General features: G+C 48.8%; 1 protein-coding gene across 2 annotated transcripts in view; it reads right to left on the bottom strand.

Annotated features, from left to right (window-relative positions):
• Nucleotides 1-1428: 1428 nt before the first annotated feature.
• SLC25A42 (solute carrier family 25 member 42) overlaps nt 1429-16493 on the bottom strand; it is a 30123-nt gene continuing 15058 nt past the window's right edge. For both annotated transcript variants that reach the window (XM_030540375.1, XM_030540376.1), the window contains 6 exons: nt 13807-13918; nt 11376-11401; nt 10356-10522; nt 9562-9678; nt 8782-8933; nt 1429-8382 (listed from right to left, as the gene is read on the bottom strand). In XM_030540375.1, coding sequence (XP_030396235.1) covers nt 8057-8382; nt 8782-8933; nt 9562-9678; nt 10356-10522; nt 11376-11401; nt 13807-13918 — 900 coding nt within the window. In that variant the 3' untranslated portion in view covers nt 1429-8056. The remainder of the gene's footprint in view (nt 8383-8781; nt 8934-9561; nt 9679-10355; nt 10523-11375; nt 11402-13806; nt 13919-16493) is intronic.

Raw genomic sequence — 16493 nt, 5'->3', positions numbered from 1 at the left:
ATCTATTGTAACAGCTCCACAAGGCCCCCTCAGCCTCCCCCTTCATCACAGCACAGGGACAGATGGGGCTAGAACTCCGACCCTTCCCCCCCAAAAGTGTGTTTGAGACCCCTAATTTAGAGCCTCTCGGGAGCTCGCAAGAGAGAAAATGGGACATTTGCCGAACAAACTCAGGGGCACTCACTCCACTGCCTTGGGCAACAGCAACTGAGGCTGATTTTACCCCCTGCTGCACGTAGAGCTGCCCCATGGCTAAAGCCAGCTGCCCAGAAAGGGAACAGGAAAGATACAGGAGAAAAGAAAGTAAACTAAGCTGTCCCTGAGCCTTCCCCTGTGCAGTCCCCAGGGTCTGGCAGCCTGTAATTACACATTCCACCTGCCCCAAACGGTGAGGGATCAGCAGCCCGTAAATGAAGAGCAATCGCAGCATGAGGCCGAACACAGAGCCCAAACCTGGCTCTGCTCAGGAAGCGTGTAAGGGTGCTCAGTGCTGTACAAAACCCCCAGGCTCCAATCCAAACAGCCACACAGCCCTGGGAGAGTAGAGGGAGGTTATCCAAGTAGATGGGAGGGACAGTACAGTGATTAGGGTGCTAGCCTGAGAGAACTGGGTTCAATTCTCCATTTCCCTACTTTGCCACAGACTTCCTACGTGACCGTGGCCAAGTCACTTGCCTTTCTGGACCTCAGAGCCAGACCAGCATCACCCCACTTCAGCGACAGCAATAGGAGCCGTGCAAGTGTCCATGAGAGTTAGAAATTGATTCTTACAATGCAAGAAACCAATAAGTGAGAAATCTGTTGCCGTCTTATTGGCTGCATCTTGCAAATTAAGCTAAAGTCTTGTGAGTCCTGCCTGCTGAGTGCAGCACTAAGGATTTGCATGTCCTGCATGCACCTTGCAAACTTCAGCTCGAGGCCTTACTGGGCCTGGCCTATGCACCTTTCCCAGTTAGGGCCCCGAACTTCTCCCTCACAAGAGCCAGAGCAATGAAAACTGACCCAGCAGCACCCTCTTCTGCCAGAATGCTCAACTGCACCCTTCTTTTCAAACTCCTGGTCTGTGCACAGCTGCTCTCCCACACTCCTGCAGCAGCCCCCAGCAGCTTGGGCTTTTCCTCATCTGTGCCTGGTGAGAAGGCTGCTGCTCCTCCCTCCAAAACAGACCATGTTATGGTCATTCCTGCCTTAGGCACATCAACCTTAGACCACTGCACCTTGGGAGGGTGCTAGGAAGTCTGGGATATGGGTGGGTGGACTCGGGCCTGCATAATGCAGGGTAGACACTGGACCCCCAGGTTGGGACCCAAGATTCACTTGGGGTTACAAATGAGTGTAGACACTCAAGTCCTAGGTTAACAAACCCAGGGTTTGCCAGTTCTAACAACCCTTTTCTTCTGTTGCAGCGTAGACATATCCTCAGAGACCAGGCTTATGGCTAAGGTCCTGTGCTGGAACTCAAGAGATCTGAGCTCTGCAGAGACTCCTTGTTGGGCAAGCCAAAGTCTCTCTGTGCCTTAGTTCAAGGAGATGATCCCTCCTTTCTTCCATTCATCTCTCTAGACTGGAGGCTGATTGGGGCAGAGATTCTTTCACTCCACATTGGTGCAGCACACAGCACCCAATGGGATCCTAGCAACAGCAAGTAGAAAGACCTGGGCCGAGAAAAGCCACATCCAAGAAATTTAAGGTTTTCCTACAGATTTCACTGTGTCCTTTCAGATAAGAGCCCCATCATTGAGGGAGATGTTTCTGACTTCACAGAGCCAATAGCCGCAGCCAAACAAACCTACCAGCAATTTTCTTTCCATGCAGCTTAGCCAGGCACCAACAGCTGAAAGAAGCCTTTACAATGCTGTATTTTCAGGGAGAGGCACCAGCCCAGAGCTCCCATGGACCAAAGTCCTCCATGCACACAGAACAGCAACACCAGTTGCACAGCTAACAGCTGCCCAGGCTCAGCCCAGAGCTAGAGGACATTCAGACCCCAGGGCCCATTCAGTCCTGGACACCTGAGCTAAGAATTGCCAAAAAGGGGCCCAATTTAGTAACCTTTGGGGGTGGGTTTTAGGAGTCTGGCACCATGGCTGAAACCCTGGACCCATTGAAGTCTCTGGGAGTTTTACCAGAGAAGACAGGGAGGCTGGGATTCCCTCCACCCCGACTCCCATGTTTTTGATACTAGATCTTACTGAGTATTGTGGTTTATCAAACTAACCGTGTGGTATCCTGGGATTACCCTCCATCAGAGAGGTCATTAGATACAACACGAGTTCATCACATCCTTACTGTGTTGACCTACCAGGCTACCACAGCAGTTGCATTTACCCAGAATCATGGCATCCCTGTCATACCCGGATGCTCCATCCCCCTGAAGAGGCCTGCCCACCAGGGCTCTGAATCTGCTGTCTCTTAGGCACAAGCAGGGCTCCGCCAGCCCCATCTCATGCTGGCTTCTTCTCTGGGGTTCTGTAATTGTTTTCAACGGAGGGTGTTTGAGGGGCAGGTTATGGCCTATCGCTCATCCCCAGCCTGGAGGGCCAGCAGGCGGCACTTCTTCTGGCCATGCCTGCATCCACATAGCTCCCCAAGTCATTGGAAGAAATGGGCCTTCCCGCTGCGTCACCGTGCCATCCCCGGGGAGAGAAGTTCTGAATACACAGAGCCAAATATTCTTTCAATACCCTGAGTACTTAGGGGTGTGCTTCCTTGCCTGCCAGCCACTTTAACCATTAACAAGGTCAGGACAGCAGGAGGTCTCTAGGAGAATGTTCAGCACCAGCAGAGGCCAGCTAGGAGCTTGTATTTGGGAAAGACATTGGGAAGGGGGGGAGAAGAGACCGGCTATTGATCTGGGAGCAGAGAAAGTCAGAGATGCTGCCCTAAACCCACTGAGGGAAGCTCTTCCAGTTGGACAACATGAGCAAGGGAACAGTGTCTGGTGCAGGAATCTGCTGTGTGTAACAGGAAGCACCTGAAGTGCACGTCGTGCTGGACAATACGGGAGAAGGGAGACGACTAAGTCCTGTAGGAGGAGAGAGAAGAGATTTGAGCAGGCTCAGCCTGCTCTGGATTCAGAAGAGCTCAGTGTGTGAGGGCTTTGCTGGTGCTGGGCACTGTTGAAAATCAGGTGCTGAAGGGGCCCAATGCTGGTGGCTACAGCTTCTGCTTTCTTACCCTCTCAACCCTGGCCCCCGTTCTGTTGGGTAGAGAGGAGAGCCCCCGTTTTGTCCTGCAATCCCTATTGTGAGTGCAACCAGCACCTCCTGGTGACAGAGGTGCAACACAGAGCACACCCAAAGAGAATCCAGAAAGTCAGTTAATTTTTTATTAAATATACTCCTCTCTTGGCACACATTTTAAAATATATATAAACATTATATAACAGTGTCTTCACTGCATTAAAATAGAACTCCAGACCCAAGGAAAGCAGTCAAGTCTGACACACATTAGTGAGTGAGAACATCTTTACAAAAGGCATTTGTGCTCTACGCATAGACAGACAAGTGCCTGCATAACGCAGCATTAAAAAGGGTACAGGGCAGGTAAGAGGAAACAGACATTGCAATGAAAAAGCTATTTCCATTTCTGGCTCTGAGCCACGGACTGAGCCCAAAACCTAACTCTTATCCTAGGGCTAATGCGCTAAGTAACTACATTCAGGTATTTACTGTTTTCAATGCAACTTTTCCTCTTCAATATTTCGCTTCCCCTTTGCCACCAATGCCGTACCCACCGATGCCGGATGTCACGGACTTTTCAGATTGGTGCTACCCTGCAAAGTCCATTTATCACGCACTTCTTGTTAAAAAAAGTTTCTTCCGAAATGCACTGGCTGCTTGTGTTAAAGCAACCACAGTGCAAGACCTGTAATACTTAAGCACTGCCAGGCCGATGGCTGTCAGGTGAAGTTACAGACATACCATCATTTCCTCAGACCAGCTGCTGGACTGGGCTTCTAAAAATTACCAGGAAAGTATCAATGGATATTCCCACTCCACTGCCTGCTTTGCAGGGACTAGCACCCTCATGACTTCCACCGATAGTGAACTTTTACAGGTGCCAAGGGTCCTCAGCATTCCCCTTTCCCCACCAGAGTCATCTGCCTTCCACCTTGGTTGCTGCTGGCCTGTCTTGGCACTCTCAGGCCCTGTGTTCCCGGAAAACCAGGAGAAGACTGCTTGGAGCACGTGTCCAGGGATCGGTGAGGACTCCTAGCTGCAGCAAGGGGTCTGCACCAAATGGATAAGTTCTGCCTTGCCCCACTGCTGGAAAGCCTGCCCAGCTTCCCACACTAGTGCCCCTTACCTGACCCTCAGGACTCTTTGGAAAGAGCCAGCTCCACCCAGTGTTCTCCACCCAGGCAACCACCACTTCACAAAGCCAAAAAGCTGGGCCCAGGCCCTGCGAGGAGCTGCCATTTCACATCCAGCAGGGAAGGGGAAGGAATCACACTGAACAAATGATACTCAAGGACTTTCCAAAGGAACACTCATCCCTGGTATCTAATCCTCATTAGAAATGAAACCTCTCCCCACGGCATTCCACAAGGAGGGTTCTGATGCTGGACTGTTCTGGGAACCAGCATCAAACCTGCACTTGTGCCAGTTTAGATATTCTCCATCAGACCTGCCTTCCCCAAACAGCCAGGGGTGGATCCAGGGTGCTCGACTATGGTAGAGGGGAGCTGAAGGAAGGAAATGCAAATGAATAGTGTTCGACTGCTAACTAGTATAGTTTTAAAGAGAGTCATATAATTTGGGGTCAGATGGTCAACAATTCCACAGAAACGGGAGGGGAGAAAGAAAAGATTTACATTGGACTTGTCTCCTTTCTGAGGGATACAGAACAGACTCACGGGAGATTCCTGGACCCAAATGAAGGTCATTCCATTACACACAGTGGCACCGTCCCCTTCTACCCAGCACGCTAGAGAAGCTTCAGGGCCCCGCATTTCAGGCAGCAGATTTGGAACAAGTTTTAATTCATGCAAGAAAATTAAAATTAAGCACTTTGGGTTCCCCCCTTGTACATCCAAACGGGGGGAACCAGCCATTTAAAACATACACAACACACACACAGTTATTTTAAGAACCCTATTGTTCAAGAAACCCAAGACCACTGCTAACATGGTTAGACTGAAATCAGGTCTGCTTCTGGACTAAACACAGTCGGGAAAGTTGGAAAAAAGGTTTGGCTAAAAGAGGTTTTTAAAATTAGCTGCAGTGCCAGCAACAAAACACACCTCTTCACTCCTCTGGGTCCAGCGCTTTCACGCTGGCACTGCCCTCGAGTCTCCCTTCTCGCCTTGAAGGTTTTGGTACAGACAGCCCAGGCTTCTAAACAGGCAGATCTCACCACCCTTGCACTGTTCTCACTCCTATCCTAGTGGGCACCCCCAGGAGTAACGTGGCTGAAGGCTGCAGCCCATCAGGACTTCTGGTGCCAGTCTCTCTTCAGAGTAGTGCTCACATTTAATACAATGGGGTGGGGGGAGATGTCTCAGAAGGACTCGGTTCCATTTCCGAGTTTGGGGCTTTCCCCATGGATGCGTCCCTTTTGCCAGAGTCAGAATCCTACAAGGAACTGCACACACGCTGCTGCTGCTGACTGCAGGGGTGGGCTGAGGGGGTTCAGAACATAGGATCAGGCCCCTAAATGAGAGTCCATCTTCAAACGGCAGGTGCAGCTCATTCGCTATCTGCTGTGTTGGGTGACTCCCTCCAGTGGTCACGTCACCGCCCAGCAGGATGCCGTCTAACCCTGACCACAGTGCAGACAAGAGAGCCCTCTCTCGCGCACATGCTCTGAGAGGGCGCAGCCACCGCACAGGAAGTCTCTGCACATGGAGAGCCTGATAGTGAGTAGATGTACCTTGGATGCTAACATGAGTGCCGCTGCTCTGGGATCTCCCTTCAGGTCATCATGCTGCCATCTTGACACTCCCTCCCCCAGAGCCCCATCCAATAATGGGGAGAAAGACAGAAGTAACCAGCTTTTCCACTGGGGAAAGGAAAGCGTCAGAGTTCGTGCAAAGGTGCCTACCACCGACATAAAGAACTTTGCTCACCTGATGCTGGCTGGACTCGCCTCCCACCAATGGCGAGGACTGTTCTTTTAGGGCTCATTTGTACCATCTGTCACAAGAGAGTTTCCAGTTTCTTAAAAGTCTTTTTAAAATTCAATTACTTTGTACTTAGCTGACATGACCAGACTGAGTTTACAGTGGATATCGCCTTTAAGCCAGAAGTGTCAGACACCTCACAGAGGTTATGTCCTATCTGTGCGCCGGCTGGTAGCACAATACCAACACTACACTTTTGCGCAGAAGAATATGCACACCAATACTCCAGGGTCTAGACTCTCTGGCCAATCCCACAGGAGGATAAAGAACCCAGGGCCAGAGTAGGTGCTTCTCATTAATCACTAGGAAAATATTTGGCATTAGAGGCAGGTTCTGCTCCAAAGAGTGCAAAGACCAAAGAAAAGAGGGGTTTAATTTTACCAGTGGCAATTATCTTCATTCTGACGAATGAACTCGATACATGATTTGAACAATAATGAACATCTGTCAGGAAGGGACAGGTTTTAACTACAACCTATTTACACCTTCTGCTCCATCTCTGTTCCACACAAGCAGCAGAGAAGTATACTGCCTGGGAGCGGGGAGACACTGGGGTCATTCGAGAAGGCTGGACAATTCTTCCACCTCTCTGGTGGTCCAAGTTTAAAATAAAGCCACTCACCCTTCCAAGTCTCTCAAAGTTCTGGTTCCCAAAACATCATCAGCACTGACCTGTCACACTCAAAAGGTGCCTTGGGGTTCATTTCATACTTGCAGCTGGGAAGAACTGGCACACCTGGCACAATCCCCAGTGGGTGACAATTATGTGACTCTTGGCAAACTGGGTCTATTTTCTACGAGCCAAGTTGGTCCAGCATAATTCTAAGAATAAACTACTGGAATCAAAGGTAAATCAGCTGAGGTGACATGCTCTACAGAGCATGTGCGCAAAAGGGTGTTCCAAAGCAGGGCAGCAGCTTTAGATAAAGAGGAGGTTGACCCCATTCAAAACAGCCACCTTGAAAGGTTATTCATAGGTGTGCCCCCCGCAGAGTTTATTCTCACACTGCAGTTTAAGCAGCAACCACAGTAATGAAAGATATTGGTTAAAAAACACTCCCCCCTCTTAATCTCCAGGTCTTAATACTGTAAGCTGCTAAATCCTTCTGAAAATACTGCTTTTAAAAATACAACAACTCCGGATAGAAAGGTTTTTAAAGTAGCCTGAAAGCAATACTGCTTCGAGTGAATCCAGTTTAAGACCGCAGGCACAGGAATTCCAGATTGAAAGCTGATCTCCTAACTCTCAGTCGTTGTTGATTTTAGAGAGAAGGGCGTTGCTGAGGTGGGATGTTTTGCTGAACACAAAGTAAAACCAAAATGAGTGATATCGGAAGGGAGGAACACTTCCACACTTCCTGCCAGAGCTTACCTCCAAATTTTGGAGTAAAAATGGTTTTAAAATAAAAAACTTAAATACTGGATGTTTCATTTCAAAGGCGATTAACCCTCTCAACTCACACGTGCAGTTCATTGCAGACTCACACTGAAATGCTGCTTGCCAGGGTGCTTACCATCGTGCAGTTACTAAGAACTGCCTGGCAGGGACTCCTTTCACCTCCCAGATTTCCAGCTCCATCCAGCAGCCCGGCAGCCCCTCTTCTATAATCCACACCACCTCATCAACCCACTGAGCCCAGGAGAGAAGGCAGCAATAGCTTAGTGTGTATCAAAGAGTTAAACACAAGGAGGCAGCTACTCTAGAGAAGGCAGCTCCGCTGTCACCGAGAACCATGGGGAGAATCCCATTTTAGTGAAGGTCACTTGCATGTCTGGGTTTGGCGATAACTCGGAGGCTTGTTAAAAAAAAGAAAAACCGAAAGTAAAGTCTCAGCAGTGGGGGCGGCACTAACAGAATGGGACAATGCTAGGGTTTGTTAGACACACATACTTCCACTGTACTTCTCCCCTGTTCACTTGGAAAGGACGCCACTACCGTTCAATATTAGTGCTGAACTGTAATTTACGGAGAAGGATCTGGGTAAGGTCAAAGGTCGTGAAACTGATTCCCACGGCAATTGGACCTTTGACCCAGTTCATGCTGAGTCCTTTGTACAAGCCTCGGATTAGTCCCTCTTCTCTTATAATCTCTTGCATGGTGGGCAGGATGGAACCGTACACGTGTCCCGTGACCCCCGCCGTCTGCATTCGCCGACGCACCACATCCAGAGGGTAGGAGGCTGACTGGCCGATCAAGCCCGCACAGGCACCAAATGCAAGACGTTCCAGGGGGTATGGCTGGGCTCTCCCACTGTGATCTGGGAAAGAGAGAGGAAGAGGCAGTGTATAAATAGCTTCCTGGAGTAACTGCATGACTACAAAGTTACACAGTCTAATGGTCAATACAGCAGAGAGGGCATCAGGAATCCTGGATTCTTTTCCACTAGCTGACTCAGTGTGACCCTACACAAGGCCTTGAGTGTCAGTTTATTCAGCTATAAAATGAGGATGATGTACCACATCCTGCTGCTTCCCAGTCCGACAGAGGTGAGGAGAGAGGAGACGGCCTTGAGTGCAGGAGAGAGGAGACGGCCTTGAGTGCAGAACCAGGGAGGCAGCTTTAAGCCCTTTATGACCAAGTGCTAAAGCTCTGAGATGCTGCCAGCCTGAGCTCCCGTCACCAGGGTGTCAGCAGTCCGACGCAGAGTGCGCTTTACCTGCATGCAGTTTCTTCAGCGACTCGTAGGTGAAAAAGCTAAGTCCAGCATACGGAATCACTCCAAGGATAGTGGGCGCAAAGCCCCTGTACAAGGTCTTCAGCCCCTCTTCCCGGGAGATTCGGATGAAGACATGGAGGATGTTGCTGTACCTGTCGAAACACAGACCCGCGTCATTACTGCCTGTGCAGGAAGGCCATTGGTAATGCTTCCAACCTGCCTCTCTGGGGGACCTACAGTTAACCTGCTTGCTCAGCTGGAGAAGTCCACCAACATTCAGTTCTGAGCGAAGGACAGAGGAGCTCAGAAGGGACGTGCTTAAGAGCCAGCTCTTTCCACTAGCTTTATTGTGGTCATTTGTTCATGACCTGTTGACCTAGCAGAGGTCGTCAGGTTGGGCCTCTCCTGAAGGAGGCCAGTTTGACACTACTCTGTGCACAAGCCAGCACACGAGGTCCCTCTCACTTGTGAGCTGATCACTGTTTGAATACTGACTTTGGGGGGAAGTCTCTGGCCTGTGTTACATAGGAGGTCAGACTAGATGGCCTTGGAACCTATTAATCTCCTTCTGGAGAAGAAAGGCCACCGGACCAAGTGCAGCCCCCAGGTCTCTTGCATACATCAGACTTGCCGATTCCCAAGGCTGTCACACCGAACCCAGAGTCACAACAAAAGCTTAGAGCAAGGCGTGAGCCAGAAAGTTGAATTAAAAACCATGTGACCTTCAAAACCATCCATCTGCATCCCAGGCACTTACAGCCATTCCCATTAGCCACTTACATCTCCTTCGGCGTGACGGCCATTCGAGCTCGCACCAGATCCAGCGGGTAGGTTAACATGGCAGCTGTCGTACCTGCCAGTGAACCAGCAATGAATCTGGGTAAAGGAGTCAATGTTCTAAAGTCGAGAGGGAGACAAAAACAAACAGATCACACTTGCACGGAATAAAGATGGCGATTTTTCTTCGGCTTCCTCCCCCCACCACACTGAGCTGGCTTCCCAGCAGCTAGTTATACTGTGGGGTAGGGGGGAGGCTGATGCTGATGACAGGCTGGGGGCTGCAGCAAGCCTGATTCAGGTCTTTCAGACACCATCTGCCCTACAGCACAGAGAAGGGAGCAAGCAGCCATGCACTAAAGCGCAGGGTGTTTGGTTTTCAGTGTTGTGGGGAGGCTGCGTCCCATTGCTTCTCTTGGCAGCAGAAAGACAGTTCGTACTGCCCACCTGGCAGCACCAAGTGCTAACCCCCAAAGCTCTCTGGGCCACTCCCTGCTCACCCCTCTAGAAGGCAGGATCTTATCAACCAGAGGGAATCTGCCTGGGACACAATCCAGACTCTAGGCAGCAGAGACACCCCACACTGCTTAGCTCCTGCCCCACGGCTCTCCACCAGGACAGCGTTCAAGCCAAGTAGCAACACTCTCTGCTAATCAGTGATAGGTTCCCACAGCCTAGAGGCCCCATCACCTACATAACAAACCTAATTCCCACAAGCCTCCAGTCCACACAACCCCTCCCACCCCAACAGTCAGACTCTGCTCCCAGGACAAGGCTCAACACCAGCAGCATCTTACTTTCCATGAAAGCCGTAGTAGCTTCCCAGGAGCTGCTTGTACTCTTCGTGCGCACAGAACTGGATGGCAGCGTAAGGGATCACCCGGACCATCGTGGCCGAGTTCCCGCGCCACAGGCTCAAGAAGCCCTCAGTGAGGTAGGTGCGGTAGATCAGCCTATAGGCTTCCTGCATGCAACAGAAAACAAGAACGGGGTCGGAGGTGAGAGGAGGAGGAGGAGACGCTTTCCACTCTTCACCTAGGATGCAGCCAGAACGTCTCCAGCGGAAGGAAGCAAGATGGCTTCCCTTGGCCCCCCACCACAACGAGGTGGGAAGACAGTCACTCCTTTGGGCTGCGCCCTGGATGCACAGAACTAGAGCATCAATGTCCCTCTGACACGAAAAGCGTCTTTTCAAAGAGAATCGGACACAAGCAAAGCTGTGAAGAATCGAAGGGCTCAGAGCTGTTTAAAGACAAACATGCCTTTTAGTTTCTTCTTCCAGCGCTGGAGCGATGTCTGCCCAGACCACTCTTCAACCCAAATCAATAGGTTTGGGGGATTATAAATATTAGCACAGACTATCTGTAGCATCAACCTGGCACATACATCATAAAGCACTCTACTAACCACAGGGAGGGGTGCCTGTCCAAACTCAACTGTGCAATAATCTTTTAAACAATTCCACTGCTGTCTGAGTGATAACATTGGGTGGGGGATATACACAATATCGCATTGTGCCCAGCAAGGTGGAGCCCAGGGTGCCGGCGGATACAGAACTGATTATCCATAGCGCAGTAGCATCTCTAGGCCCAGAACAAGTATAAGGCTGACACTTGGCGAGGAGGTATGAAGACGACAGTGCTCCTTGGGGCAAGGCTATCTGTTACACCGTTACAAACCTTTTCCTCTCTGCTAGTTCACTATAAACACTGCTAATAAAATTCAAGCCAGGCAGTTAAATACAACAGAGGGCACTTTTTACTATTAGTGCCATTAATCAAACCCTTTAGGTCAACAGGAGACAGACAGCACCTCACCTTGGCAGAAAATCTTTTTGCCGACACTAAAAAGGAGAAAAAAGAGAAGAACATTAGGGTGAAGCCTTGCTGCACATTGAACTAGACAGAGTCCGATGGCCATGCAATGTAGTGAGTAAAAACTCCGGGGATGAACCTGGCACCACAGTAGCTGCAAGCTGTTATCCAGCCTTTTTTATTTCTTCAAAGCCATAAGTTGCATAAAGGAGCAACACAGTGAAAACTTGTTTGCATGTGACCGTTGCATGGCCTTGAGAGGATTACAAATCTGTCAGGAACTGGAAAGCAACTGCTGAAAGTGCCGGATTGCTAAAGAAACAAGGTTTTGTTGTGTGTCTTGTTGTAGCCGGTTTTATATCTGCAATAGGAGTGTTATTGGAACAGAGCATTTAAACACCAGAGCATTTCATCTCCAAATACCTTGCATGTCACACAGTTAAAGGAATGTGGTCAAAACTTTGAACAGCTGCATGAAAAGAAATTACGCCCAGTCTTGCAATGAGCTCCAGGCAGGGGTCCTCCCTCCTGCATGGAGTCCCGTTGAAGTCCTGCTCTTCGCAGAATAGTGGCCTCCGTTTGTAACTTGTGCGTGGAAGGGATCTGCTAAAATATGCTCGACTCTTAACCTGAGAGACCGGCTTATGTGCCACAAGATCTGTGAGCAGCCACACAGTAACTAGCAGGCGCTGGATGCTTGCTGAGGAAGAAACCTTCATCTGCTGATTGCTGTCTGGAAACTTGAAACTGTTTATTGCAAATGTCCACTGCAGTGGAACCAGCATTTCTGCCCTCTCAACAGCAGGCTGCCACACAAGGTAACTTTTGTAGCTCAGATGGCCCAAGGCTGCTTCCAGCTGCCTGAATAGGAAAGCAGCTGCCAGCTAAAACCCCCAGTGAGAGAGAAGGAAACTCTGCTGGAGATCAAGAGATTAGCCAGAAGTGATAGTTTCTAATCATATCATTTGCCTCCTCTGCAGAGAGATTAACTGGACAGAGTCCTTGGCTTTTTATAAAACATAGGCCTGTACACAAATTAATGCTGATTTGTACAGATAGCTGCTAACTCACCCCTGTTCTCCGGCTCCCATTACACCCTTCAGCTCTGAATTTGGATCTTATTGAAAGACAAACAGGTGCAGTGAAGGGCTCCCCTCAATGAGGTAGACAGTGCAGGCAGGTGCTAAGCTACACACAACCCTGCCAGTGCACCTCCAGCCCAACCTAGAGTCACTCTGGCTATCCGAGCTCTCCCATACCTACCTACATGAGCTCTGCTGACGCACTTCAGGCCTGGCCTGCAGCCCCCTGCTATTCCAGGTAGGGGCCTCTGCTAAGCACATATTGATGATCAAGTCAAAATCGCCTCAAAATGAAATCGGATCTAAGGATTAGATTAAATCTAACAAACTTATTTAATCTGAGATGCAAACCAGATTTAAATCTGTGGCCTCTCTAAAAGTCTACTGCACGTGCACACACACGTAATATTTAATATTCCTGGGTAGCTCTTGCACTGAAACAGGGATTTAGCAGCCTATAGCTGCAATCTGACAGATGATAAAAATGCTCCCAGTTCTGATCAAATGCATGAGGATTTTCTAGTCAAAGCAGCTGAACTTGGGTTTTCAGTTGTGCACATTCAACATACAGGATGTGAAAGGGATTTGTAGTATAGAGCCAGATATTTTGGACTCTACTTCACTGACTCTTGAAGCAGTCTGTACAATTGATTTAACTTGCAACCACAATAATTTTAGATCAAGTTAATTTTTCAGTAGAAACAATGTAAGTTTGATTAAACACATTCTACTTACCCATCCTTTAACAGGAAACCCCAGGTGTTTATTTACTTCCTTTTAATTGTCACCACGTCCCCATTCCTTCCTTCCCATATTCCCTGAGGTTATGGAGCCCAATAGCATCTTTGTACTTTTCAATGTATGTCTCCAACCTGAACAGTCTCCCAAAGCCCAGACATGGAAACCCAATCCATCACACCCCCCTTCAGTTTTAACCACAACACCTTACAATGCATGGCTGCTACATGTTTCGAGAACCTCTCTCACACCCACAGATGATAAGAACATGCCAGACCCACACCCACAAGCTCATCTTCCACTGAGAAACAGTGGGCTCAGTCCTACACCACAGAAATAAATGGCAAAATCCCTATGACAACAGGAATAGGATCCAGACATATGGGCTTAATCCTAACTGAGATTTGTGGCTGATTGTCACCTCTCGGGATCAGGACTTGTATCCCAAGCAGGAAACAAAGGTCTCGTGCTCCTGTCAAAGCCGCACAGGGTTTTCTGCAGGTTTAGGAAGAGCAAAACGTCAGAGGACAGATCAGCTGTACTGCTGACAGGGGATAACAGGCACTCTGTTCTTTTAGAAGCTGGCTGCTTTCTCAAGGGCTCACAGTATTCACCTTGAAATATGATTTTCGTCCTATCCAGCGGAGCTACTGCTGTTTTTGCAACAGCACCTGCCAATGCACCAGACATCAGGGAGTGGATCACTTTCCTCTTCTCCGGGCTCCCCTAGGGAAAAACCAACAAACAACACAGAACATATTACATTGCTCAACGAAGGGACAGAGTTAGTGACTGGGATGCAAACCAACCTTCCTGTACATAGGGTCTAATCTAAGCATATGCCTGCACTGCAGAGGTCTGAGCACTGAGATATGGGAACCAGAGTCAGCCACACTGGGTGCAACTGACCCTGCTGCTAAGCAGCACTCGAGTCATACCTGCATAGCTGCATCCCTGCTGGTGCTGCACTAACCCCGGTGAGCCCCAGAAAATCCTACAGCCTGTCTCAAGATTCTCAGTGCTGCATTAAGCTGCTCTACAAATTGTTTCCCAGTGCATTATAGGAGAATTTGCCTGCCCTCCCTAACCCCTTCAGGCTATGGGCACCCAGGTTACAATCTGCACCACCCTGCAAAGCAGATGAGTAAAGTGAAGTCCTGGCTCTAATCTATGTACCCACCAGATAAGGCAGCTTGGATTCAAAGCACATATAAACCCAGGTGAAAGCTGTGCGAGGCTAGATGGTCTATGGCTAAAAGCGAGGCACAATGGGGACATTCGTACAGCTGTCAGGGCTCTTGGGAGAACGTTTGCTTAAATAGCATTTCAACATGTGGGAAACAGCAACTGGCAGTTCTGTGCTGCTCACTTTCTTTAGCGAAATCTTTTATTCACAGAGACTTGGACAAAAGGAAACCAATGTCAGGGCTTCAGGAACTCCAATACAATCCCCAAAATGCCAGTTACGCCACAGCAGAAAGTCATCTGGACCCCCCTGAAGAACAAAGATTAAAACTAACTAGCAGGGTACGAAGTTCCAAAGTCAGTGACCTCTTACCCATAAGGTGGCCTGTCCCTTCCCTGTTAAGATTACTGTGAAAGGCACTGCCCCCTCCTGATTTAAGCCAAAGTATTGAAAGCAAGTTTCTTGTTTTATTTTCGACCTGCACTTCCAGGGACACCACAGCGTTATTCCAAACTGGCCCCAACATCACAGAAGCGTAAGGCAAGACAAGTTTCTCCTGCGAGATCACTGCAAAGGAAGTAGCTTGGTTTCTTACGTGCCTGTCATGGTTCAGATTTCGAGTGCAGTTTGCTTTTCATATTACGTGCGCAGAAAGCAAGCAAAAGTGTTAAACACCGAAGGCAATGAACTGTCAGGAAAGCAGAGATGAGTCTTGTCCATGTTAGCTTTTAAAGACACGTTTTAGGTTTGTATGGCATGTATTGTATAGTAAGAGCTCTTTTCTAGATGGATTTGCCCAATTTTCATTGAACTCCTTGGTAACGTTGACTCTGTTCCCCTCAACTAAAAATCTTTAAAAAGGTTCGTTATCAAAAAATACTGCTCAAACTGTAGTCAGCTTCTGACCTCTGCCCACCCGACCCCAGACACAGGCAAGAGGTGAGCTCAACTTCTGCCCAAGTTCTGGACAAATAAATTAAGGGGAAAACAAGCTGTAATTACTTCTTTATGCAAGTCCCGTATCAGCCACACGCAGCCCTGGTTAACGTCTGCAGGGTTCTTTACAACAGTCTGCCATGAGACTTCTGCAAGGGCTCAGCCCAGTATCAAAGGCAGCAGCATATGCTGCCATAGGTAGGATTCCCAGGTGCTGCCTTAGCGCCCAGATAGCTAACAATGCCCCCCTCGGGCTCCCTCCCCCTCCCTTCTCCACCCACAGCAATCTTAAATTGACTCCAGACTGAGCTACATCCCAGCCAAGGCAGGAGAATGTGTTGGGCTGGTTTACCCTGAGCCTTTGGAGGGGATGAGGGAGCGAGTGAGCAGCCGGAAAAAAAACATTCCCAATCCTATTTGAACAGTTCAGCATAGTGCCAAGTTGTATGGAAGAGTATCAGGAGAACCTTGCTGGAAAATTCAGGAAGCGTTTCCAACCTTAGCCTGCTAGAGTCCCGGATAAGTAAGAGTTGGAGTTGGCAAAATTTGTGTGGCTTGTTCTACAATGATGCTGTGGAGTCTCACTAACCACAACCTACGCAGGTACAAAGCCAGGAAGGTTGGGAGCAGGCAGCTACTCCCCGCACTGGCTCATTCTCAGAGTTACTTTTGTTCCTTTTCTGCCAGTTCCTTAGAACTGCATTTAAAAACCTACTACAGACACACACTTGCTTCCCAATCATCTCCTGATGCCAGCCAGGGACAAACTCATACATACCAGAGTTTGCTCCTCTCTTCCCTAGATTATTATAAAGGAAAGACAGGTTCTCATGAATTTCACTTTGCCCCTTAGGTACATCAGGCTTAACAGACACTGCATTTGTAAAAAGGACATTGGGGACAGATGGTTTGACCGTCACATGGAATTTAAAATCCACCGGTTCCATTTCTATTACTTCCTATTCAATACTTGAAATACTTTTCCTATTTTTACAACAGCAGTTTCATAACTACTGATACAACACAGCAAACACTCTGACCTAAGGCAGGCAGAGGAGATGCTGGTTATTAGAGCAAAGGCAGGAAATCAAGACTTGTGGCTTCTATTCCCAGCTCTGCAACCAAATACACAACCTTGGACAAGGAACAAGTTCTCTGTGACTCAGGGGGATATCTACC

Source organism: Gopherus evgoodei, chromosome 22, assembly GCF_007399415.2.
Source record: "Gopherus evgoodei ecotype Sinaloan lineage chromosome 22, rGopEvg1_v1.p, whole genome shotgun sequence".
In the NCBI taxonomy this organism is placed as follows: domain Eukaryota; kingdom Metazoa; phylum Chordata; order Testudines; family Testudinidae; genus Gopherus; species Gopherus evgoodei.
This window is presented reverse-complemented; position numbering and strand designations above follow the sequence as displayed.